Raw genomic sequence first — 27,330 nt, 5'->3', positions numbered from 1 at the left:
TTCAAGAGAGCTTGCTGTATTTAGTACCTGTGGTAGAAAATCGTTTGGGAAAGAGTTGAACAGAAATGACTTCACAGAGGAAAGTACCAAGTGATAATAATTCTCTTCAGAGTTCTGGAAATAATTTGGATTAATTTTGAAACATTCTATTCAAATATATTCTATTGCCGTTCTGTTTCTACAGGATGAGAGAAGTGAACTGTATTTCTTCCATTATCAAGGAAAGCATTTTGGTAGATTAGATATGTACTGCTCACTTAAAATGCTGATGGAGCATTGCTTGTATTGCCCCAGATGAACAGCTCTCAAATGGCTGTGGATCACTGATTTCTGCTTGTAGTTAATATTTACAAAGGATATTTATGCAGCTTTTTGAAGCAAAAAAATTCTATGGAGAAGCTCAATTGCTATTTTCTTTTTACTTTTTATACTTACATCTCAGTCAGAACTGCCCAGTATTCACCCCATTCCTGCACTTTTCCAGTCTTTTTACCCACTGCATTTGCAATCTGAAATAGTTTAACTGAAGAATTGGGGATTTAAATGATTACAGGCTTTGTTAAGTAATATGCCAGACTGTGAGCCATCATTAAAATTTTGGCTTTGTGTCCTAGGCAAAACGTGCTAAATGGAAAGCACTATTAATTATCTACAGATATTTTGGAGTAATGTCTAAAAGGCATATCACATACTTGCCATATTAACAGGGATAGAACTTGAATCTGTATTAGAGCTGGGCAAAATGTGTACTCTTGTTTCAATTACAACATGTCTATCTTAAGTGAAAAGCATGAGCTGAGCGTGTCTGTTCTGTTACAGAGAAGGAAGTGCTTCTGAGAAATATTTCCCTTATGGGACTCGAATGGAGACAAATATCCAAAGGGGGAACTGGGAGTTCCATTATTATAAACCTTAAGAGATTAGAGTAAACAAAGGAAAGATGGTATCTCCTGGAGCTGGAGAGCAGGAACAGAAGTAGGACATCTTGACCAAATGCATGGAGAACGCTATGAAGAAATCATATAGATCTCAGTCTTACTTTTAGATGAATGTATTTAAAGAGGAAAAAAAGAAGCTTATTTTTCTTGAAAGCTTATATGCATGGCGTTTTTTAATTGTATTTTTTTTTACTGAAAAATATAAAAATTGTAAAAGCTGAAAATGATTTTATGTTTCTGAAACACAAGAAAAGTTGTTTTCAGCTGGTCTTGACCTTTTTTGTCTCTTTTCACTTTTGCAACTGAAAATTAAATAAGAAAAACAAAAAAAGAACTAAATAAGAAAATCAATAATTAGGAATATGAAAAGATTTGCCATTTTTCCTCTCAAGTTTACCATATTTTCTGAAAATGATCTGGTTTTGGGATAAGCTTTTACACCTGTAGGTAGAAAAAGATATTTGTTCTTTGTTTATTTTTTTTAATGACACGTTTTGCAGATGCAAAGAACCTGTCTGATACTTTTTTTCTGCCCATTACTGCTTTCAATTGTTTCAAAAGTTCATACGGGCCAAAACTGAGAAGGACAGATTACAGGAGATGATGATAGTGTTGTTTAGGTACTCCATTCCTTACAGTGCACCCCAACATCACACCAAGCATTTGAATACACCTCTACTCTGTATGAAGAGAAAAATAACAACAGATGCAGTGAGAAACTGTTTGTGTCAGCACTTTCTTTGGTTTTAAAATGGTAAATTAAAGAGTGCACGTGTTCAGCAGTTTAGTTGGGTACAAGAAGGCCAGTTACAGAACTGAATAGGTTTTTTTTTCTATTTTAGATTTCCAGTATATGATAATAAGGTTGAAGTAACTAAAATTTAGAAACAAAGGCCAACTGACTTTTTTTTTTAGCTCTGCTGCCAATAACATCTGTGTTCAGGGCTCCACTAATGCAGAACCATCACAGATTCTCCCAGTGTATCACTATATATAAAATTTCCTCAGAATAGTAAGAAACTTCTCTCTTTTATGCATATATATCCACTAGATGATCTAGTAAATTCTGGAAAGCAGAGAGAAGGGCAGATAAATATACCGTGCCCTGTATAACTGAGATGCTGTTTTGTTAGTAAAGGGTGTCTGCCATTGTAGGGTGATATCTGCAACTTTTTCCAGTACACTTTGACAGCAAATGCTCATGTATTTTAGGAACAAAGTTGATTCGGTTTATCATGCAGCATCAAGTCACACTTCAGCTTTTACTGAATTTGACATGATGTGACCTACTGTTAAACAATTGCTCAGAGCTGTGTATTTATCACAGGATTATTTTATTTCTATTTTATTTTTTGCTTCCATCCACATTTTCTCTCCCTTCTCTAAGGTAGGGGATCTTCAGTACAATGTTGTTAGAACTAACTGTATGAAGTCTGGGTACGAGATGTTCTTTGTACAGCACGTGCTCACCCTTTTCAGACAGGAAGCCAGCACATCTCCATAAACAATGTGATGGCACTAGTTAAAGCTGCTGCTCTTTCTTGCCTGCAAGCCTATATCTTGTCAAATCATGACATACTTCAGCTGGGAAAGCCATGACTAATGAAAAGTGAATTATTGCTTTGAGAGCTGCAACACTGAGTTTATTGCTGTATATCTGTGTCTTTCAAATCAAAGCATAAACAGCAGTGATCTGATACTATCTTTAATAGAGATTACACTGGAATTTTTCTCTGGAGACACTGAGGCATATCCATTCTTTTTTCCTTCTCTGATTCATTGACATCTCATGTTTCACTTTGGCGTTCACACAGAAAGCGTTTCACCTGCATTGAACTCCAAGTAGCCAAAATTTTATCAATGTTTTTCTGGTTTTGTGCCTTTTGCTTTCAGTTTTTTTGTGATGTTGCAAGTGCTGCCTGATAGATTGTGTAATCAACCAAGTGAAGGAGGGCTTTTCCTTTCTGTTAAAGTCATATTCCTCTTTGGATTGATGGTTACATATCCATGTCTCTCTCTTTTGGTAGATGTGCGTCCTGGATACTGCTTCTCTACTCTGACCAATGGGCGCTGTGGCAATCAGCTCCCACAGCCTTTGTCCAAAATGCAGTGTTGCTGTGACAGCGGCCGATGCTGGTCTTCTACTGCAGCCAGCGCCCCTGAAATGTGCCCAATCAGATCCACTGGTATGAATCCACCTGTATTTTTATGGCTGTGATCAAGCACTGAATTAGGCAGTCATTTTCTTTTATCAGTAATGTTTTCATTACAGCACTGTACAGAATAATTGAGGCTGGAAGGCACCTTGGGAAATCGTTTAGTCTAATCCCACTGCTCAAACAAGAGTCTCTTATGGCAGGTGGCTCAGGACCCCCCAACAGGCTATGGCAAGCAAACATAGTCAAAGGACTTGACCTGTTGCTTACTGATGATTTGTAGCCTGATTTGGTCTTTGTTTTCAACACCCTCTTTAGGCCCAAGTTACTTTCTCCAGAGCCTTCTAATAGAACCCTCTGTAATTTTGTTCTCATTGGACAACTGGGGTTTCCTTTCCCTTATACCTAGCTTTCTGAGATGCTGTACCAGAATTTGACAAAGACCATAATTTCTGTCTGCTACCAAAAAGTGCTGTACTTTATTGCCTTGCTGTGTATCAGGATCCCCAGATAATATGAGATTAGAATTTAGAGAATATTGTAAAACCAAGTGTGAGGGATTGGAGGAAATATGGTTTTGAATTTGTTTAGGACTGCCTTGGAAAGAAAGAACACAAGAAGCTTAAGGATTGCTAGGGCAAACTCATGAGAGGTGCAAGGTTTAGGGAGGAACTGAGGTCATGACAGTACTGCAGTATAGCTCTGAGTTGTCAGAGGTCACAATGGGAGTGTTTGTAATTCTTGGTTTTAATTCTTTGAGTGGAAATATAATACTGAAGAGTGATCCAAGATCAGAACTCTGGAAGGTCTTTTCCTGGTTCTGACACTATTTTACTAATAGTTTTTAAATATGTCAAATGTCCAATATTGACAAATGATGCTAAGAAAATAGTGTAATCTACTGATACTCATCTGAAACGGGAAGGAGACAGCTCCTCAATCTTAACAGATTGAGACAATCCCTGTTTTCTTTACGTACTTTCTAATTATTGATATCTGACTGCTGAATAAGCTGGGTGGAAAAGTGAAGTAATTCAGCTCACGGTGCTGACTGAGAGATGAATGAGGAAGAGTTAGCATCCAGGACTTGTTGATGCAAAAATCCATACGGGGTGTCCCCATGGTTATATTCCACATTTTTGTCCTGACTTGGATTGTGATATAGATAGAGACCAAACTTGCTTGTTTCAAATATATTCTCAAATTATTTGAAATGACTTAAATATGTGCAAGTTATTGCTGTCATTATTTAATCGTGTTCACTTATTCCTCAGTATATCCTGAGAAAGCGAGACGAGGAATTTTGAGCTGCCTGTGAAGTGTATCAGTGTCCCAAAGTCTCTAGTTCTGAAATAGGAGTACATAGCAACATGAAGTGGAGCACTAGCTGCATAGCATAACCAAGGGGGGTTGCATTTTCAGTGTGAGCAGCAGATCAGATGGTACTATAAAATAGGTTGTTTATGGCTGGAAATTATACATGGAGATTAAAGTTGCAGTAAAAAGAGCTTGCACTGTATTTTTTTGCATAACATGACAATAATTGTTTATGTGGAATGGCAGTGTTCACCACTGATGCTGTAAATGCTTTAAAAGTGGCGTCTCAGGCATCCACTAATGCATCTGTTCAATTCTCACCTAAACAGCTCCTTCATGTGTGCTAATTCCATTCAGTAAATGGGCAGCCCCAAGGCCATGACTTCTTTTTGTGTGGAAGGCCTCTGCTCCTGGTGAATTGCCTTCAGATAATTGGGCATTACCAGTCCAGAGTAGAAAAGAAATACAGTATTGTTTCTTTCACAGAGACTGATCAGTGGGTTGTAGAGAATGGATGATTAGAGAATCAACTCTTAAAACCATCATTAGCAAACATTTGCATAGTGCAGTTTGTGTATGCAGTTATGCAGATTCTGTTTCTTCTGAATATCTGTCTATTTTATCACAGATAGACCACTGACAGAGAACAGATGCAGCTTAGTTATGAATCAGCAAAATAGAATGCTAGAACAAAACAAATAAAATACAATAAATACTTCTTTGAAATGATTTAAAGATTAAAATCACCCTAAGGAACACTAGAGGGAAATGAATAGACAAATAAACTGATTACCTAAGAGCATTAAAATAAACGTGATAATAATCAGGGAGGGCAGAATTTTGGGCTACCATGTTTGTTGAAAAAGCCTCTGTGATTCCAGATGAATTTCTAATATGTTTTACAGGTGGAAAAAAAGGTTTGATAAAAGTGTTGAAGGCTGAAATATTCAGCCTTGTTCTCCCAACACTGAACTTGTTTTTCAGTTCTCATTTTATATTGCTTCAGCAATTCATGCATCTCTTCAGCTTTTTGTTTTCATAATTCCCTTCCCCTCTTATGCCATAAACTTTAAAATTTAGAAGTTCCAAGATACTGTCTGCACAAGTGGTAATTTGTGTACACACAAATTGCGGACATGAATCAGGTCAGCTGGAAATGTGATCTTTAATTGTGATACTCTATGTGCATTCTTCGGATCAAATTTTCCAAAACCACACTTCCCGAGGACAAAAGAGTTGGGGGCAGGAGGGAAAGTGGGTTAGTAGGACAGATGCCACTAATAGAGATAATAAAAGAATGTATGACACTCAGTATAGATGTTGTTTACAGCAAAACAGATCATTTTCCCATTAGGGGAAGGAGGAATTTTCTGTGGATCGGACTCCATTTCTCTGTGCTCCTTAGAATGCACCTTGTTTGGTTCCTGCTTTTACTGGCAAACTTTCTTTGGACGGTGAAATAGTGTTAGTGCATTCATTCTCTAATTGGTTTTGCCTCTTGGCTAATATTTATATTTCTTTGTTTTAGGAGACTAACTTTTAAGAAATCCAGTTGAAACTGGGCTTTTTTCCCTGCTCAGTATTTTTCTAACTTTATGGCAAGCTTTGTATTAAATTAACTTGGGATCATGTCCAAAAGTCCTTCTTTAGGTAAACTTTTCACCGAGTTCATCAAAGATCTGATGATTAAAATCAGATTAAAATTAGATTAAGACCAGATCGCAGCCTCACTGTTAAATTTCATATCCAGAATGTCAGTTTTGTTATCTTTTTTTCTAACACTCTTCTGACAAGCAGTATTAATATCCTCCTTTGGATTAATGATTTGATTCACAGAACAAAGCTCATTGCTATGAAGAAAACTGATATAGGCTCAGGGTTTCCAGATTGTTTAAAATTTGTTATTGCTTATCTGAAATGCTGTGAAAAGGCAGAGAGTTGGATAAAATGGGATATGCTGCAGCAGTCTAACACAGCATCCATGTTTTCACATTTCAGATGAGTATCGCAAATTGTGCGCAGTAGCTGCTCTGCTGCCAGCAAGACCTGACCTTCCTCCAGGCCGTCCTGAAGTCATCCCTCCACCCCTTCTTCCTGGTCCTTACCCTCCCCTAGTCCCTCAGCAGCCAGAAATTGTCTATCCGTCTCGGGCTCCACCACCTCATGGTAAGAAGGAAACATTTACCTTTTGCTGCACCATTTGCATTTAGCTTCTGTTTAAAACTACATTTGTCAGGTGCAGTATATTCCCTTCAGCTCATGGTATCTCCTGTTTACTTTATCTGGAACTTAACTGGATATCCTTCTAATCATAGCCTGGTTACCATGTATTTTATGGCAAGTATACCTTATAGGTAGTGTTTTTCTTCTTAAAATAGGATTACGGCATTACATCCTCACTATCTGTACTGAGATGTATATATTATAACAGTTATGTTTGTTTAAGGCTATTGTGAGCTTTGCTGCATGTCAACATTGTGGAACGTGCTCTTAAGTTATGACTGTTACTTACTTTAAAGGGCTTGGCTATAAGAAAGCTGCTTCTTTCAAGTTGTTTTCTTCACTCTTGCTTGGCCAAGTAGGAGATGTACAGATAAAAATATTAGTCTGGTGTGTACTGAAGTGAACCCAATTTGAAGAAGGAACTGTTCTGGTGATACACAGGGTTGGGTAAGATTTCCCTAGAGCGAGGAGGAAGCCAGAGCAGCATAGTGATGCATTCTTTGTTCTGTTCCTTTCTCAGGGAATTTACTAAGTGAACATATAGTCTGCTGTAGGCACGTACCACCTGAAAACATTTGGTGTAACCACGTAGTCTTTTGCAAATAAACACAGGTTTGTTTCACCCATGCTCTGTACAGATGCAGGCAGACTCCATTTGCACTGGCACCAGCTGAAGCTATTTAGCCTTGGGTCAGCACCAAGCTGAGCTAATAATCCTGAGAGGCAAAGTATGCTAACTCAGGCCTGACACTACACTGACGTAGCTGCACAGCTTCTAGTCAGCTGGGAGCACGAATAGAGCCAGCTCACATCTGCCTGCCAAAGACCGTATAGGCATACCTTCCAGTGTTATTCCTGCCTTCTTTCAGTGGCTTTCTGTGGAAATAGAGATAACTGAACCATTATTCCAACTCTGCTGATCTGGGGTGCCACTCACCCACTTTTCCCCTAGGTGTGAGTAGATTCCTCTTCCTTTTTTTCTTTTGCAGGATGAAAGGAAAAAACACATCAGATTTACCACAGTTAAAAAGGCAGTGGTTGCTAGCTGTTTTCAGACAGATCTCTTAGAGATGTAGTGCTACTTTCTCTCTTTCAGTGCTGGTTGTAGTATGTCATTCACATTGTGAGGAAAAGTAAATGTTGACTTTTTATGGAAAATGCTGTCCAAGTTGCAGATTACCAAAAATGATTATGACGAGCTATTAAAATATTTTTCTAACTCTGTTGTTTCAGTGATCTTGCCGGTGAACTTCACTGACTATTGCCAGCTGTTCCGGCATCTCTGCCTTAATGGGCATTGTATTCCTACTCCTGGGAGCTACCGCTGCAAGTGCAACAAGGGCTTCCAACTGGACGTTAGAGGGGAATGTATTGGTATGAGATTTTCTACCTTAAATAATGGGGGAAATTTCTAAGCCAACTTTTTATTTTCTACATGATTTCTGAGTTCTTATAGGAAACGAACATTCTCAAAAAGAAAACCCCAAGCAACAGTAAATAGACTTCATATTTAAAATGGTGTCAAAACCATTTTCAACTGCAAATTTACTTCTAGAGTAGCTTTGCCTTTAGGACAGCATTTAACAAATCTGGTAACTTGTCACAGAATTATACAAAAATAAGAATTCCTAATTAACCTGTGACTATGACATGTTCCTTAGTGATTCAAGATAACCGATTCAGAAAGCTACCAGCTCTTTGAGTGTGCAAATGAACTATTGTAAAAAAAAATTAAAATAAAAAGCAGTCATGAAATCACACTTAATAAAAGGAACAAATCCTCTTTCATCTGATCTGGAGTATCCTGTTGGACTCTGAAGGCCTTAGATTTTGGAACTCAGACAGTGCCTGATAATAACAGCAAGGATTAGCTGTCTCAAACATGGAAGATTTTGCTTCTATCAATAATTTTGTAACTTCTGGGGCTGGAAATGCCTAAGTATGGGATAGAGGCCTTTACTGTAGTATCTTGTCTTGTTGAGTACTCTCAGTGTCTTGCTGAGTTTCCCAGTTCCTATTTAGCTTAGAATGTGATGTCCTGTTACTAGGAATTCATTGGTGTCCCCTTTCCTTTTAGATTGCAGTACACTATTTCACAACTATGAAACAATAAAATAACTCTGCAGACCTGACTGCCTTTCAGCCAATGTCTTAATAAAAATATACTGTTTTTTTGCAGATGTTGATGAATGTGAGAAGAATCCATGTATCAGTGGAGACTGTGTGAATACCCAGGGATCCTACATGTGCCAGTGTCGAGTAGGGTATCAGAGCACACCAACTAGAACAGAGTGCCGAGGTAAATCACTGTTTTAGAGCCAAATCTGTTTTATTGTATTCATACTAGAAGGGAAAAATCATTTTAAGCAACATTTAACATTTGTTATGTATGATTTTTTTTTTTTTTAATGATCAAATAAGGCAATAAAAGTACTGTTTTGAAATGGTTAATCTGCCAGAGCTGACCTTCTAAGAGCAGGATTATGAAGAAAGACATTTTGTCCTGTGCTGGAAGTATCTTGGCATCATTTGTGGCTATGAACTGAAAGACATTATTATTTTTAACTGTTTAATCATTTTTACTTTTGATACATGAGGATCCTAAGGACGATTAAGAATCCAGTTGGAGCTGGAGAAAAGGCTGTTAAGAGATCATTGAGAGACTAATAGAGGTGGAAGGAAAAAAAAATCTTCCAGTGGATAAAGAGCACAGTGTCCATGTATTCTTCCTCTCCACTGTAAGAGGAAGAAATCAAAGAACAGTACAACAATGACAGCTTAGATAAAGTATAGATAAAGTATGAGAAAGTAGCAGAGCATGGGAAAAGGCTAGACAGTGAAGCTGTAGACTCCCCGTTTTTGGTATTTTTGAAGAACAGGCTCAGTAACAGTGCTGATTGTCTTCATCCTGCCTTCCTGCAGGAGTGGCATCACTCCTCAGTGATAAGGGTTCTAAGACTCCAAAACTGTCCTGGGGTAGTAATTGAACAGCAAAGGTGGATGCAACATTGTATCACTAAGCCATAATAAGAGACAACATGCAGGAGAATTAATGACTACTTTGATATTCCATAAAAAATGTGGTGTCTAAATGAAGCAGGATAAATTTGAATGCTCGAAATCTTAGCTTGTTTTTGCTTTCTGAAGCAGTTCCTAAAGAGCCAAAAGAAAGTTAGCTGCATTAGTGTGTTTTTTCCTTTGTGAATCCAAAATGTATTTGTGGTACAGAAGCTTACTCCAATCCAGGGTGACGCGCAGAGCCAGCACTGCTGCTGCATGTTGCTGGGAGTATTGCTAATTGCTGCCAAACAGCCAAGTTGTAGAAGCATCTTCATAACTCAGCTTGCTAGTGGTGAAGGAGTGCTGAAGTGGAGTCTCAGTGGTGATGAATTTACTTATGAGTCATTTTTGTCACACGCTTTTAATTTGACTGATTCATTACACAAACACATGCTTGTCAGAAGCCCAGTAGCTTAATGGCATTAAAGTGTGGTCACTTAGCAGTTCCTTTGCAATCTATGAGAACTGTGCTTGCTTGACAGGCAGTTCAGAAAGTGCTAAGATGTGCAGAATCTTTGTTTTCTGAAGGTATTTTTAGGACTAGCTTAGGGAAAAGAAAAAGGCTAGTGGGATGCATTTGGCAAAATATGCATATAGCATTGGAGCCTCCCAAAGTCAACATTTGCTGTAAAATTACTTTACACGACTATTTTGTATATTATTTTATTTCTTTGCATACACAAATGTTGTCTTTGCTGATATGCTTTTTACAGCAAATGTACTCCTTACATCCCCTTCTGAAAAATGAAATCTTCTTGATGACCAGCTGTTTATCTACTCCTTGCTCTGGGCAGCCCATGCCAGTGCCTCCCCACCCTCATAGTGAAGAACTTCTTCCTCAAGTTTGACTTAAATCTGCCCTCTTTTAGTGTAAGATCTTTATCCATGCAGGAAGGCAAAGATCCTAATGAACCCTAAAAAAGTAAAGGGCCAGGAAAATGTTGAGATGATTTAGCATTTCTGCCTACCCCAAGGAAGAAAACTGGCAGAGTAACTAAAGCCAAGCTCGGGGACAGCTGAGTGCCATGAAAGTAAGGAAAAGGCACAGAGCACTGAAAAAGCCTCACTTTCTGTGTTACTGGTCAGTTATGCTTGTTTATCAGTTGAGAAAACATTTTTCAAGCCTGTATGCTTTTGCTGGATGTCGAGAGATGCAAGCTGCCACTGCCACTTGAGCAGCTCTTGCCTCTGCTGGCCTGCTTCCTTGCTGGCAAAACACTTATTTTAATGGATTTCTTAGCAGCTTCCCAGAACTACAATGCTGCAAATTGAAGTTCAGGATTTTGAGTGGCATCAGTCCCTCAAATACCTGCCTAGAGATCAGAAGCACCGTGCTGGAGGATACCTCATCCATTATTCCTTCCTCAAGCACAGCAGTGTCCTGCTGTCAAGAGGGCTTGGAGAAGGGCACCCCCCCAAATATCTGTGAAGATGATGTGATTGTACATTAGATGCATTTGCATAGGCTGGTTGAGATCTCTGTGAACGGAGTCCCTTGTGTGCAGGAATCTCTGGGAGATGGTCCAGGCCTTGATGGAGAACACTGAGCAATCTGAAAAATGTCTAGACAGTCTGTCTCAGCATCTCCTCTCCCCTCGTTTGGAGGCGAGGGAGAGCTGCCAGCCTTGTGTGATATCACTATTCAGGTCCTCCAAAGCACTTGCCAAGCACCTCCTGCAGAGAGGGGGAAATGAGGAGCTGATGTTTCAAATATAAAATAAGCAGGGGAAATATCTTCTGATGTGGGAAAATCTCAATCTTTCTTCCTACCTTACAAAAACAAGCTTCCCCTGTCTTTCCTTCAGTAGTTAGCTATTGTTAAGTTAAATTTCAGTAAAAACATTTTCATGATGAATGAAAATGGAGAAAAAAAAAAGTTAAAAAGATCTGATTCATGTTTGAGCAAGCTGCAGGGTAATGTTCACCGAAATTCTTTCACAGCAACTTGAAATTTCAAGCTGATGAACATTTTCCCCACCTTTCGCATTTGGTTATGGAAATGAAAATAATTTCTTTCTTAGGCGAATATAGTTTCCATGTGGGGTTAAAAACCATGGGAATGGGGAAATGGGAAAAATTCCTCCCAAGTATAAAAAAGAAAAAAATCCAAACATTATTTTTCTTTCTGTTTGGCTTTCAGACATTGATGAATGCTTACAGAATGGCCGTATCTGCAATAATGGACGATGCATAAATACAGATGGCAGTTTTCACTGTGTGTGCAACGCTGGCTTTCAAGTGGCAGCTGATGGGAAAAACTGTGAAGGTAAGACTTCTCTGGAGCGACTCCGTATCGGTAATTGCAAGAGATTGTTTGTGTCAATAAAAAATAAGAGGACCTTTGGTAGGGGGGGAAGGGAAGGAGCAAGGAATTGAATTTCTGAGTACCTTTCACTGTATCTGGGAGGGCAAGTAAACTGTCTTTTGCAGCCAGTTCTGGAGCCTTGGCTTGGCAAACCTCAACAGGATGTCTGTCCAGCAGGAGAAATAGCACATACCACTATCGCAAAGTGCAGTTTCTTTGATGGGAGTGGTACATTTTAAAATGGAGCACATTTTAAAACGGAGCACAAGTCACATGCTGCCTGATTTTACTGTGTGTTTAACAGTATGCTGTATGGGATCTAACTGGGTGACTAGAAATGTGTTTCATGCAGATGCAATCTGGTCTGACCTATACAAACCATTTTAGGAAAAATTTGTAAACATAATTGATGTGTTCCTACCTCCTGGACCTTTAGCAAAGAGGGGGAAAAAAGAAGAATGTTCTTTATCATGCTTCCCAAGGTCCTTGGGAGGGTTCCCAATGATCTATTCATACATTAAAGGAATTTCAAGCACTGTTCTTAGAAACATTTTTGGCAGAATATTATCTCAGTGATTCAGCTCAAAGATTTAATGCCAAAATTCCTGGTTGGGATAGATACACGATTTTTTTTTTTTAATCATAAATTATTTTTGTCTGACAGCCTGTAAGTAAAAAGAAAACACACTATGTCTAGAAGCGTAATTTCTGTCCAAGACAGCTGCAGCATTAAGGAAAATAGCATGATTCTGAATACATTGTAATGTCATTATGATCCAATGATTTTATGTGCTAGTAGTGATTCTGTTAATCCTTAGTAGAGACAGACATTTTAAAACTGTTTTCCCTGACTCTTTTTTAGATATAGTTTAGCACTTTAAGTTAGTTTTGAAGTATCTAATTACAGAACTGTATTGCCTAAATACATTTGAAAATGAATATAATTTGGAAAAAAAAACTTGATTCTGATTTCTTCCTTTCCCACCAAATACCATGTGCTAATAGTAATAAGAACCAGGACATCAGCAGTCTGGTAAAACATTTTTAATTCCATTGCATATGTTGCCAGAATGTCTGTTGCATCCACTTATGAAACAGTTTCATCTCTGGCATTGTAATGCGTTGAGTTTTGTTCTTAGGAACACATCTGCACACAGTAATCAGTAAAGACCACGGGGCTGTGCCATCCCTTAATGTTACTGCGTATAATCCTTTACATGAAACTAGTAAATAGTGCTGGTTTTCTTGTAGGTAATGTCCAGAATGGATTTGATTTGTGCCAGGATAAAGAGTAAAAGAGTAAAGAGGATGTAATAGCTTACTGAAATCAAGCACAGAATTCTTGTGTGTGTATGACTAACTGGCTGTGCAGGATTCAGAGTAGCACTGTCTGAGACCTCCACCTTTTCCTATTTGAATTCTTCATGCTGTGCCGTTAGGTCAGAGAGTGAATAATGCCAATGTGAAGCAATAATTAGTAAGTACCTTCCTATGTGACCCATTATGCGGAGTCCAGGGAGGAATATGTTTTATTTTAAATGGAAGCAATGATGAAAATGCAACAGAATGCAGAGTGCTTCTGCATGCTTGAATAGTGTTGGGAGTCTCCCACATCCTAAGTCTTATGCTCATCAAACAGAGGTTACAGAAGTTTTCAGTCCTAACACAAGTGTTCATTGCCATTCCAAATGCCCTCTGCTTCTAACCTGGCTTCTGTTGATGTTGAGATTGTAGGCGCTGTTCAGTCGTGTACCTTCTCACCTTTTTAAGGTTTTGACCAACCACATAGGAAATTATCTTTTGGATATAATTAGAAGTTCTTGTATGTAAACAGCACTAAGATTATGTTTATTATATGCACTTTCAGATATGGACGAATGCAACATAAGGAATATGTGCCTGAATGGAATGTGCATCAATGAAGATGGCAGTTTTAAATGTATTTGTAAACCGGGGTTCCAGCTGGCATCTGATGGACGCTATTGCAGAGGTGAGCACAATAAGTAAAGGGTTCATGAGAGCTGAATTCTATGGTAGCTTCAAGAGTTGCCTAATTTTGTTACAGTGATCCTTGGGGACAAGAAGTACTGTGCAGAGTTCTCATCAGATTTTTCAATTGGCTGGAATGATTTGTTATTGCACAAAACAGCACTCAGTCTTCTCCACAGTGTTAAGCAATAGCCTTAACTGATCAGTGGGAAGTATTCTTTGATCAGGGGCTGTTATATCCAATCTAGTTAAACTCTTTTTTTTTTTTCCTTTTCCTTTTTCTTTTTTTCTTTTTTTTTGGCCTATGAGGTCTTCTGCAGTTTGATTTCATTATACCTCAATTTTTTTATTTGTCATTTGAAGTTTTCTGCCTTTGACTACCAAACATCCTTGCTCATTGGTTTTCTGGGGTTTGACCCTCATTTCTGCCTGGGTGTTCCTACTCAATACAGTATCTTTGAGAAATGCACAGTAGCCCATGTGTCCAAGATGAAGACATGAGTACCACAGCAAAATTGTATTTCTCATTTCCTGCACTAGTTCAGCAATAGCCCTTGTGGGAGATGCTGCAGTATTCTGCTTGCTAGTTATGTCATCAGATTTCCTGTTCTGTCCCATCAGGAACTGCAAACTTTCTGTCTATAAATCTTCATGTTTCAACACATTGTACAAATGCAAATCAGAAATCAAAATAAGAAGACAAGTACAGGGCCAAATTACTTAGGATTTTTCTTTTTTGAAAAGTGTGCAGTCTTTCAGCTCTTGGAATCAAGGCAACAAAAGTGCCTGCTTACACTTCAACTGTTTTTTGTTTTTTGTTTTTTTTTAAGTCACACTGGGATACACAGCAGCATCCTGGGAACCAGAAACAACATTTAATGTTTGAATTAATAATTGGATTTTGAGAGTTACTGTATTAAAGGCAGGTTAATTTGGATCTTTTTACTTTTTGAGCACTGTATGGGTCCTAGATCTGAGCTTGCATAGTGTCTAGGCTTAGGTCCAAACAAGAGCTATGATTTATTGGTAATACGTCTGGAACTTCTCTTGCATTTGGGTACCTTTTGCACCAAATGTGCAACCTGGTGCTGACCAGATTTCAGGCAGGGGATTCATTTATTTTTAGTGAGAGAAGCCCCTATTCATGCTTTATAATAAGGTTGTTTCAATTGGGAAAATAAACTGTCCTTTAATTTCTCAAATGACAAATGCGTGGATCTGTACAAGGGTACTATTACCATACAAGCTACTGTCTGTGTTGGTTGCAGCTTTAACACGCTTACAGTACCAGCTTTAATTACATTCTTACCTGTTTTCCAAGCCATAGATGTGTGTCTGTGCTTTGTCAAAGATTGTTTTCCTGCTGGTTTGTGTGTGGGAAGACAGTGAGAATTGGTCTCAAACTTGTTAGGGAAAACCTCATTGCCCAACAGGCTTTGGTTCACCAGCCAGTTGTGTTCTCAAAGACCACTGTGTCATTATCAGGGATGCGACTTTCTCATGCAAACTCAGCCCAAAAACTTGTCTTGTTTTTATTCCTGAGCATCTTTCTGTGTATTTTTTGTTGTTCTTAAATTTTGTTTGATGGATATATATATATATATATTTTTTTTTTTTCCATCACGCTGTTCACTGAAATGACATCCAAGAAAATGGTACATAAATTTCTTCTGACTCTTTCAAAATCAAACTTGAGATACTGGTCTTCACAGCATCTCTTACGCACCTCCTGGCTAAACAGGAGTATGGATACAGCCAAAATGGGGTTTCTGGCCCTAGAGAAATGTTTCTTCTGTGCATCAAAGGGAACATATTTGAAAATTATCCAAAATTGCAGGCAACTCAACTGATTCCTACTGAAAGTTGGAACAGATCTTATAGTAAAGTAAGGGATTTCTCCCACTGCTTTTCAACACTTACAGTAAGCCTTGCTCTCTATGAACAAGCATGCAAGCATTCATTATGTGTGAAATTGCTATTGGGTCAAAATCAAACCAGGTTTTGGGACCTTGACACCCAAAGTAATTTTATTCTCAACTTTGTATGTCTTCTTTCTTCCACTAACCCAATGGATCATGAAATAATTCCCAGGAATTTAGTGGCTAGAGTGTACACAACTTTCTGGTAAATGTCTCTCGTCACTTGAATGAAAGTTTAAAATCAAACTTCCGTGACTTCTTCTGTACATTTTAGTGCTTGTTATTGAGTCCTCTTTGTATATAGCATGTGCAGAGTAAATAATTTCAGTCCTACAGAACATTCAGCCCCTGAAAGACTCATCCTTCACCCTGTATATCCTGAATTGTTTGTGCACTAAATGCATTAAGATCTTACACAAGCTTTAAAGCAGTTGATGCTCATACGAGTTGGGGATGTGTGTATGTACAAACCGACATTTCTGCAGCAAATTGGCTACCTGCCTGAGCAATTTCAGTATGGAATTGAACACGTGTTTTTGCTGAGCGCTTTGGAGGATTAACAAAAGAGTGTAAGAATTGCAGCATGAAATGTATCACTCCTATAAACATCTCATTTGATGCACTGTAAGCTGAATTTTGAAATCTTAAGAAGAGTTTCTAACCCAAAGTTAGGAATACTGTAATTGACACTTAGTTCCATAAAATTAGAATTTTATTATAAGTACAGGGCATATACTTGGCTGTCTGGTAAAAATTCCATTCAGACTTTATGAAGTAACATGCCAGAAAATAATGTTACACCATAGTCTTGTGTATTCCTTGTAATACAAGACATATTAAACTTTTTCACCATTAGCTTATTTCACTGATAATTTGCGGGCAATTTTTCAGAAATACTTCCACCAAACAGGCAGAGGTTTAAAGCGTTATAAAAGCTCTTGCAAGGCAACTGGAAGTGGCAGTTTAGTAGTCTGAGTAAATTTTTCCTGGTTAAAATTAGAGGACTTAGAGTACCCAGCTGGCACTGCTGAGCAAGCTAAGCAGAAAAGGCTGAAACCAGTTGGACATGGAGAATGAATGTAATAGGGGGTTTTCCAGAACCAGGTTGAGGTATTCTGACCAAATTCAGAAAAGAGTTCCTGATGTTTTCAGAATGGCGACTTTTACCGCTAAGCCATGTCAGGGTTAGGAATTTAGACTGTATGCCTGCACATGCAGTTGATTTACAGGGTGGAATCCCAGCCTGGTAAAAGCAAAGGGATTTTGCTCTTCTTTACTAGAGTCAGGATTTCAGCTACCTCTGCAATACCGAATGACCAAGTGTACCTCTCCATAGAACACTGATGACAGTATTTTCAGCACATCTGTAAATCACTGCAAAGCAAAATGGATTGCACATTTCAGCCATTATTAGCTTACAAAATCTTTTTTCTTAAATTCAGTAGAGAAAAAAACAAAAAACTGTTAACTTTGCCTTTCTGTTTCTGTAAGTAACCTTCAAAAAGTGTTTGGTGTTTCTTTTTTTTTTTGAGCATATGTATCTGTCCAAGAATTTCATTGTTTTTTAAGCAAAAACTGTCAATACTTTTAAATAACGTGGACACATTTTGATGTCCTGACTCAGTTTTTACTTACATTGAGTAAGAACTAAATTTAAAGAGGGAAAAACATTTAAGAATTGTCTGAAGCAGCACAAAAGATTGCAGGGTGAAGTTGAAATTAATTGAGCCCATGTACTTAAATATAATTCTATTTTAAAATGCAGTTTGAAAAAGGAATCTTGGATCATACAAACCATGTTTTATGCCAAACAACACAAACTAAGTAAAACATAGAGGTGTTTCACTCTCAATTTGCCCTTTTAAGGTCAGAAAAAAGGAAATTGTCACACACACGCTGTCTTTTGTATATATTAAGGAGAGTTGTTATGAAGTGATTATTTTATAAAGGTTATACCTACTTCCAAACAGTATTTTAAACACTTCTTTTCTTAATCACTTATAAAATAATGGTATAATCTGTGACTAGGGAATCTTGCTATTAACAGGATAGGCATCCTATAATTTTATCTCTTTTTACTAATTTGACATCTTTTTATGAAAGTCTGATAATATTATGAGGCTCTATTCTGGTATTTCATTGCTAGGAAACTTACTGTTTAACGTACTGATGTTGGGCAAAGATGGTAGCTTGTGCTCAGCAATGGCTCAGTGCACAAATCATTAAGAAATTCCTTTCAAGACTGGAGTGTAGCTTGTCTGTTAAAAGTTTATAGTATGGCCTGTAATGAACATCTGATAGGAAAAAACAATTATCATGCAAATATCCAGCAAGATGCTATGTACAGACAGGTCCAACTGTGAACAATCAGATATTCTTCCAAAAACTGAATCTGCAGCAGAAGGAAAGGAAATTCTTTGGTGTCCCTGTGAAGGCACCCCATGGAGCGGAACAGGACGAGAGGGTAAAATATTCAATTTGCAATCTGGACTGATTTTTAACAATGCAAACGAACTGTGAACATAGACAGGGAATACCCTGTTACACAATACAGAAGTCCTTTGTCTTAGCAGTCATGGTTTCCTCGTTCCTCCTATACCGTTTTTGCCTGAATGACCCTTATTTTGGAATATGTACTTCCTGAGAACATTTAGGGAAAATGTAGACATTTGAGCTGCAGAAAAATGCTAGGAGAGTCAATTTGTTGGCTGCTTTATTTGTGTGGGGTTTTTTTTTTTTTCTCATATTTTTCCTGAATTTTGCATTTTTCTCTTCCTTTTCACAGAATTGTTTAATCATTCTTGATAAGATCTTTATCAGAACTAGTTTCCATTTTCATGTGATATTTTTCTATATAGGATGCACTGAAAGTAAGCAGCGAATGCAAGTTTCAGCTGAAAATAAGTTGCACAAACACAAGTTTCAGCCAGGCATTGAACACTATGTAATTTAATTTAATAAAGCTCATTCTGTTCTCCAACAGACATCGATGAGTGTGAGACAGCTGGAATATGCATGAACGGACGCTGTGTGAACACTGATGGCTCTTTCAGATGTGAATGCTTCCCTGGCCTTGCAGTAGGCCTCGATGGACGTGTGTGTGTTGGTAAGATAAACTCAATGTGAGCAGGTCACTAACAGTGCTGAGGCATTAATGCTAAACTCATGGACAAATCAGTTTGAATGTAGAATTCACCTTTTTTGTTTTTTTTTAATAGATTGCTGCCTGTTAGGGTAGTGAATTACTACACTAGTAGATATTAATAGCTCTGGGATATTTACTTTGGTGACCTATTTTGCGATTTTTTCTTTCCATTTGTGTTTAAAGGGAAAAAATGTGTGGGCCAAATTACGAAATCATGTAGACTATATAGCACAGTGCTGTTGAGAGTGAGTGAGCAGGTGAGAATCTGCCCCATTTCTGTCAACCTGAAATTTTTTTTTTTCACTAAAGATTTAATTAGTCTTTCAACTCTTTAATATGGGTCATATCATTTTTTCACTTCCCTCTTTTTCTCTATAAATAAAGGAGGTTTGAGTTACTTTATTTTAAAATTCTAACATGCCTATGTAGTGTACAATTGCTGTCATTAAGGAAACTTCAATTAGCATTCAGAAGCCTTGAAAATAGGGATTTTTCACTAATTTTTGCTTAGGTATGTAATTAATTTACCTTAGTTGACAGAGTTGCTATGGGCAGAAGAGCTATTTTTATTTTAAATGCAAAGGAGAAGGGAATTTAAAGTGTATTATAGGGTCAATAAAAGAATTTTAAGTGAATTCATTACACAGTAATTCATTACACGTAAAACATTTGCTGCATATTAAAGCCCACAGTGACAGTTTCTGTAGTTCACTAATGCGGGTTAAGTCCTTAAATGTGGTAGCTAGTTTGTATGTCTGAACTCAGTGAAACTAGAGGAAGAAGAATTTCCCGTCCCAAGTATAGCAAACGTATAGGTAGGTGAAAAGCATAGAGAAATGGCAAAAAATGATTTGTTTTGACAGCTGTTTCACAGTGTTTATGACACCAGAGCTAGATTTAAAACTTGAAATTTATGGCATTGTAGTTGGTTATAATAGGATTAAGAGGGATTTCTTTTTTCAGATACTCATATGCGAAGCACGTGCTATGGTGGCTACAAGAGAGGACAATGTGTGAGACCATTAACTGGTGCAGTTACAAAATCAGAGTGCTGCTGTGCCAGCACTGACTATGCCTTCGGGGAGCCTTGTCAGCCCTGTCCAGCACAAAATTCAGGTACAGTATAACTATTGGTACATGTTCTAATTTAAGATGTTGCTAAGCTATTTTTAGGAAGTTAAAATACAGCTCTGTATTAACACTGAATCTTAAATCTGAAGGATTAAGTTGTCATACAACAAATGATATATTTTGAGCAATCTGCTATTTTGCATGTTGGAATACTAGAAGAGATTTTTGGGGGGCAACAGTAAATTCCCATATCTGTTCCAGAGTCATTACATGCGTGAAAATAGATTGTTACACAGCAACCTCTAGAATGATAGATATAAATTACTAAAAGCGTAATTTCAATCTCCAATTATTCATGGCAATGTCTTCAGCAATTCATATATTCAAATACTTTTGTACACCTGCCAGTCAGATATTTGCTATCTGAGTTCTACATCATCCAAGTGTTCTAAATTGTTTATATAGACTTTGGATAGTCAGTGCAAAAATAAAAGCCTGATTAAGACAGTTGAGAATGTTTGAGTCTCTCACCAAAATCCCCACCAAGCGATGCTGTCTGGAACATAACTGCATTTTGGCAAGAGAGGAATCCTAATCATTCTCATGGGTAGAATCTGCTTTTAGGAAAGCATGTCTTCCAAGAAGACTATACTGACACAATCCTTGTCCTAAAGCCAGTAAATAAAAAGACCCTGGTTTTGTGGAGGTGACTGTAAGAGAGCTAATTTGAAGCACTAATTTGAAGTTATTCTTTTCACTCAGCAAATTTGTCGTTACAACAAAATATGCCATTCAATATGTAACTCAAAAACATCTCACACTGACTTGGTATCTGCTTTGTAGACCAAAATATTTCATTTTCATTTTTTAAATCTCAGTTTTACTGGTGGCTTTAAGTAAAGCATTAGAGAGAGAAGGGCAACTGGAACAGATCAGGCTTGTTGAGTTTATGGGAGCTCTTCAGCAAGAATTTATTGGCCACCATGTTGTAATGCTCCACGTTATTTAGCATAACAACATGGGAATTCTACCACAGCAAGGAGCCTTTCCAGCAGCCTCTGCTGCTATTGGTGGGCCCTTCATACTATGCAGTAGAGTTGAAATCTTTTGTAAATGTTGGACTCCATATCACTGACTTCTCTTTTATATCTGAATTACTTTAGCAGAACACTTACACAAGTGGAAGCTATTTTTCATTTTTGTTTTGTCTGCCCTCTCAATTGTGTTTTTTATTTAAAACAACAACAAAAAAAACCCGTCTCCCTCAGACTGAAGTGTAACATTTCTTTGGGCTTTGAGTGGAGGAGTAAAGGAGAAATTTTCTTGCAAAGAAACATTACATCAGAGAGATTGAAAAGAATCCCTCAAAGGAAGACATTGTCACTCTGCTCCTCAGAAACTCTGCAGAAGTTTGTTCCATTCTAAACTAATCATCTTGTTAATGGATGTCCAGAGTAGGTGTTCTTTTGCATTCAGTGGCAGGGATTCAAGCAGCAGGGGATAGGAGGGAAATGGTGTGTATTTATATGAATGGTGAATTCCTTTGAGCTCCATCTTGTCATAGGAGGTTTGCCCAGCGTTAGGTCCTTTCTCTTATAAAGTCCTGTTCTAAGCTGTACAACACAAAACATCTTTGCATCACTTGATTTTGTTTGACAGAAGAATTGATTCCATTTACTTATCCATCCTCATCAGGAGGTGCAGACCCTGAGTGTAAAATGTTTCACAGGTTCAGAGTATTGTGAGGACATTTATTTTTTTTTTTAGAATTACCAAAAGGCTTTAAATATTAATATTAAATTGGAATAATTAATTGATGTGTTGTAGATGATGAAAGTGAAAGCAGTGAGCTAGGAAAAGTATTCTAGTAAGTTTTTTTGTTTTTATTTTTTTCCAGCTGAATATCAGGCTCTGTGCAGTAGTGGATCTGGTATGACTGCAGGAGGAAATGGTAAGATCACCTTATGTAATTCAAACTATTCACATTCTGACTGAACCTGGATATTCTTGATTTGTTAAATATGCTGGAGGTGATGATGGCTGGAAAGAGAGGTAGGAAGGCTTATCTAGCTGAATGTAACACGGTAGAATAGATGAACTTAGGATGAAATAAGTGGAACATTCCATTTCATCAGTGTGGCCTATTTTATGCCATTGAAAGTATACGATAGCTGTTATAAAATAGTGTCAAATCTTTGGGCAGTTTTATTACCTATATGACTTAGAAATCACATAAGTTGTATTTGCATTTTTCAACTGAAATGATCCTGAAGAATAAAATCATGCTGAACACTGAGCTTCCTCACTTATTTTCATCTCAGTCAAAAGGCCAGGCCACAGTGCTTGGTTAATTATTACGAAGCAGGAGCAAGTGATTACTGCAAAAGCTTTGTGCTTGCACCATAAAAATTGCAAACCTTAAGTCAGTCAATGCTCACTAGTAGATTTACTGGCAGTAAAGAAGGAAAAACATTCAGAAAGGAGGGATGTTAGTTATCCTCTTTCATATCTATGATACATGTTCTTTTAAATGTTTTTGGGCTAGAGATGGTCTTAAATCAGAATGAAGGGGATCCCTTTTTTTTTATTCTAGTCTGGAGAATTAAAAGGGGGAATCTGCACAGTCCTGAACAATTGACAAGGGGATTTTTTGTTGTTTTCCTTATTTCTTTATTTTTATTTTTTAACATTTACGTAGACATTAATGAGTGCTTACTGGATCCTGATCTCTGTCCCAATGGAAGGTGTGAGAATCTGCATGGAACATACAAATGTATTTGTAACCCTGGGTATGAAGTGGATTCAACTGGGAAAAATTGCATTGGTATGGAATGTCCACTTTTTTGTTGTGAAGTTTGATATGTGTGTTTATCCTCCTCTGCCTTTTCCTTCAGTATTTCATCATATCCAGTAGCTGCTCTTCTGGATGATTTTGCTATTCTTTTGTTATTGTTGTTTAATTTTGGTGCTTTGCAGTGCTTGTGAGGTCCTCCAATGTAAGGATACAAGTGACCATTACTACTGATAATTCAAATCACTGACAGTTTAGGTCAGTTCACAGATGCCTCATGACCTCAGTGTTTCTCAAAATGAAAAGATCTTGCAATTACAGTGTACTATTAGAAAAATCTAAGATCACCAGCATGCTAGGTCCTTCCAGGAGCAACAGTTTTCTTGTTCCACTTCACATTACCATCAAAAGCACTTTACTTTAATCCCTCTAGATTCCTTTCTTCCACTCCTGCATTATTGCATTGTTCCAAATTTTCTTTGTACAACTGATAAGAAATTTCTTCTAGCTTGCTCTTAAAATTTGCAACTGATTATGACCACTTGATGTTGAACTAATATTATCCTTTGATTTAGCACCATCAGCACTTATCCCGGAAGTGTTTATAAAGAATCATCATAACCTTTCTCAAACTCTGTTGCCTAAACTGTCCAAATCCATGCTTTCAGTCTTTTCATAAAAGCAAATGCCACAGCCTTCTCTGGCACAGAACTATCCCAACCATTGTACAGTCTTCTGATGACATCCAAGCAGTGTATTCCATTGATCCCAGGAAAATCCTATCTGGATTGATTCTATTAGTGAATGAGTCTTTTCTCAAACACGTGTTGTACTCAGGAATCAGTCATCTTCTATCTGGGAGTTACACTCAGAGCTCTCTGTTCTCAGTTGCCTCCAACTGATGAGTTCTGGTTTATAGCATGTTAGTGTTATCTCCTAAGTTTTCAGACCTTGGTGATTGCTTTTTATTTCTCATTCATGTTGTCAAGCTTAATTGAATTACATGATTAAAGAATTGCATGATTCTCTGTGTTGGCAATAATTTCCAGTTTATTGTTGGTTATTGGTTTTGGTCCCATTCATTTTTTATTTCTACATTCAAAAAGATTTTTATAGGACCTTTCCCAAGACTGATCCTTGAAAAGCATTCCTAATATCATCTCTCCATTATGATGACTCTCCTTTTTAATGTACCCTACTGTAATATCTCCTTCAGCTTCATCTGGATCCACCGTAAAGTTCTTAAATTCCTTCCTGTTTTCGCCAGCTTTCATGATAATTTTATTTAGGTTCTGTATTCTCTATTTAAACCTAGAAGGCTTAAGTCATCTTTGTTATTCCAGTCTAAACTATCCACTATCTTATTTAAAAAAAAATCTGAATTGATCCATCTTTGATAAAAGTCATGATGTAATTTATCCCATTTTCCCATTTCTTCTTTGGCTTTGATTATCCATGTCCCATTTCAGTGTCTGTCTGTAGCTTATGGCATCCCTTCTCTTCTCCCCTTCCATCTGTAACTTTTCCAGCTGCTCCCCAGCCCGCCCTGTTGCAGCCCACATCCATGCTCCATCACAGCTGTTTCCCATTCCTCCATAATGTTCTACCTGGCCCTCTCTCAATTTTTCTGAACTCCTGTGAAGCTTCCCACACGGTCTGCTTTATTCTGCAAATCTCCCTGCCTTTCCTAGTACTTCTGTTGTTCCCAGCTGCTGAGCTGACCCTCTGAGTCTTTCCAACTTCTCTCAATGCTTTCTGAGGCCTCCCTGTCTTAGCCAATTGTTCCTGTCTGCTATTGGGGTCTCTCCTGTTCTTCACCTGCCGTTCATGGCCCACTGCCACCTTCTTGGAACTCCTCTCTAATGATCACGGCTCTTCCAAAGATTTCCTAAGGGCTCTTGAAATTTAGCACTGGCATTTCTGTTTAAATTTTTCAACTCTGAAACAAGTGTAGATTCACATTGGCCTTATTAACCACAACATCTAAGACAGTTCAGAGCAGACTTGGCAAAAAATGGTGATATAAAGACCAGAATGACAAGCAAATCTTTCCAAAGCAATCATCTCTTTTCTTTCATGAGTGTGGTGGCTATTGCTCAGGGAATTAGAGACTGCATAGACCTATTCCATAATAAATGCAAGATGAAAGTGTGATTCTCAGCTTTATTTTAAACAGTGTTATGGCTGCCATATATTATGAAATCAGGTATACGCTCTTGTAAAAGCAAAATAGCCTTCTAAATAATAAAGCGCAGGAAAAAAAGCACAAGAAAAATATATAGGGGTAAAAATTGCATTATTCCATATTTAAAAGCAAAAAGAAAATGATAGTTTTTTTGTTAGTAACATTTGTGCAGTTTGAATTCATATAACTTATTGCTTTCATTATCTTAATGAGCTTTCATGAAGGAGGGTGAAGTAAATGGGATCTTCAGTGTAGTTTTAGTGTACTTGGAGTGGTCATTTCCATTTGAAATAATTCCAAACCTGTTGTCTGCTCAAAAATCTTGAAATCTATTTAATGTCTTTGATAAACGGTGGAAGATGTGTATAAGTATTCTTTCTCTCTCATCCCTTTGTTTCCTTCTCTCCACACACACAAAACCTAATGAAATGTGGCTATAAATGTGGAAATTTTATTTTGGTTTCTAGTCTAGGAATGTTTTCTATCTTAATAGTTCTTAATTTTCATTATAGATATTGATGAATGTGCGCTGAACATGCTGCTTTGTGATAATGGGCAATGCAGAAATACCCCTGGAAGTTTCACTTGCACTTGTCCCAAAGGATTTGTGTACACTCCTGACCTAAAAACATGTGAAGGTAATGGATAGCACTTCATTCTAATTTGATTCATTGGGATTGTTATTGTGTTGCGTCAGATATACTTTGAATTCTGAGATTATTGCATATGGAACATAAAACAAAAAAGAAGGAAGAAAAAAAAGGGAAAATGTGGGGAAGTAGGAAAAGAGGAGATGGTATACTCAAACATGAAAGTTTTACATTACATAAACTTGTGGAATAGCCTGTGTCGGGTCTGTACGAGCACTCCTTACTGATGATGCAGTTGCCCTGCATTGTGCCAAGAGTGAGAGAAATATGGCAGTTACTAGGCTTTACAAATCTTTTCTCTTTTGTGGATAAGACAGAGCCAGATGGGTCGTTGTCTGAATCCTTTTTGATCCATAGACAGGACGTGTATCAAATCACTTAAGCAATATGGTATCACCAGAAAAGCAGGGCAACAGGTGGATATCACAGAAAAGTGAGATGCTGCTGCTGAGTTGTTTAATGTCCTAATATGTTAGAGTGTCTTTAGGGCACATGCATCATTAGCTTGCTGTGAAGAGCTTCATGGATAAACCAGAATATGAGGAAACCTGCTATTAGAAGAGCTTCTTCCAGTTCAACCTCAGCTGATAAAGGCCATGTGTATTTTTGTTAGTGTTTCCTGGCACTAACAGCAATGTGCTTCTCTTACAGATATTGACGAGTGCGAATCTAATCCCTGCGTTAATGGGGTATGCAAAAACACTCCAGGCTCTTTCGCTTGTGAATGTTCTCCTGAAAGTACTTTGGATACAACAAGAACTATCTGCATAGGTATTTATTCTTCTAAAAATATTGCTTTCTGGTTGAAAATGTCCAGTGACGTTCAGTTTAGAAAATACTTTGAAATAACTTCTGTAGTTACGTTCAGTGGAAAATGTTCCAGAAACAATATTTAAGTGTTTATGTACTCATAGTAATGGTGAAAACAAAGTGTGACTAGCACATGGGAGTGATTTCATGTCAGATTTGAAAGAGATAAAAAGTTTTGTAACTCATAGGTAAGAATGATCAGAGCAGTTCTTCAGGACTGGACTCACCCATTTAAGTCCTCCTGCAAGAGAGGTGGGCATGTTCTCCTTAAGATCAGATCTCAGGAAAGGCCAGGTTTTATTTTGAGAAGGAGCATAAATAAGTTGTGTTTGGCTTAGACCAGCTCTGGAGAGCCATGGACAAAGCTGTGACTTGCTCACTACAAGGTGGACTCCTGGGTTCTTCCTTCAGCTCTTCTGGAGTGATGATAATTTATAGATATTGCCTAATTAGAAAAAATTATTGAACTGTAGTTCTGGGAGGTCCTCAGCCATCTCCTGCCTCTCCTTGATGAGAAGATCACATATACAGTCTGGGGGACCTGGTAAGAAAGTGAAAGAGGGATTCATAGCTACCCTGTTCTTCTGTGTGTACCTTAAATCAGAGTAATAAGAAAATTACCACGACTGAAGTCTTGAATGGTGTTGAGATATTCTGTTGGGATTAATAATCATAAACTAAGAGTTGGAAGGGCTCCTTGCTGAGGTGACTATAGGCTATAGTCTGTCATAGAAAAAGATAAATTAAGAGGTTTTAAAATAAATTCAGGTC

The 27,330-nt window shown here is 37.7% G+C and overlaps 1 protein-coding gene across 1 annotated transcript in view; it reads left to right on the top strand.

Annotated features, from left to right (window-relative positions):
• The window catches only part of FBN1 (fibrillin 1), a 145,796-nt gene that overhangs the window by 57,305 nt on the left and 61,161 nt on the right, over positions 1-27,330 (top strand). Inside the window, exons 9-20 of the mRNA XM_042875783.1 lie at positions 2,966-3,124; positions 6,410-6,577; positions 7,868-8,008; positions 8,814-8,933; positions 11,835-11,960; positions 13,867-13,989; positions 18,891-19,013; positions 20,016-20,168; positions 22,021-22,074; positions 22,822-22,947; positions 25,612-25,737; positions 26,401-26,520. Of these exons, the coding sequence (XP_042731717.1) occupies positions 2,966-3,124; positions 6,410-6,577; positions 7,868-8,008; positions 8,814-8,933; positions 11,835-11,960; positions 13,867-13,989; positions 18,891-19,013; positions 20,016-20,168; positions 22,021-22,074; positions 22,822-22,947; positions 25,612-25,737; positions 26,401-26,520 (1,539 nt within the window). The remainder of the gene's footprint in view (positions 1-2,965; positions 3,125-6,409; positions 6,578-7,867; positions 8,009-8,813; positions 8,934-11,834; positions 11,961-13,866; positions 13,990-18,890; positions 19,014-20,015; positions 20,169-22,020; positions 22,075-22,821; positions 22,948-25,611; positions 25,738-26,400; positions 26,521-27,330) is intronic.

This window comes from Lagopus leucura, unplaced genomic scaffold, assembly GCF_019238085.1.
Source record: "Lagopus leucura isolate 7727_CA_CO unplaced genomic scaffold, USGS_WTPT01 Super-Scaffold_100015, whole genome shotgun sequence".
NCBI lineage: Eukaryota > Metazoa > Chordata > Aves > Galliformes > Phasianidae > Lagopus > Lagopus leucura.
Note: the sequence above shows the minus strand (reverse complement) of the source record. Positions and strands in the feature narration are given on the sequence as shown.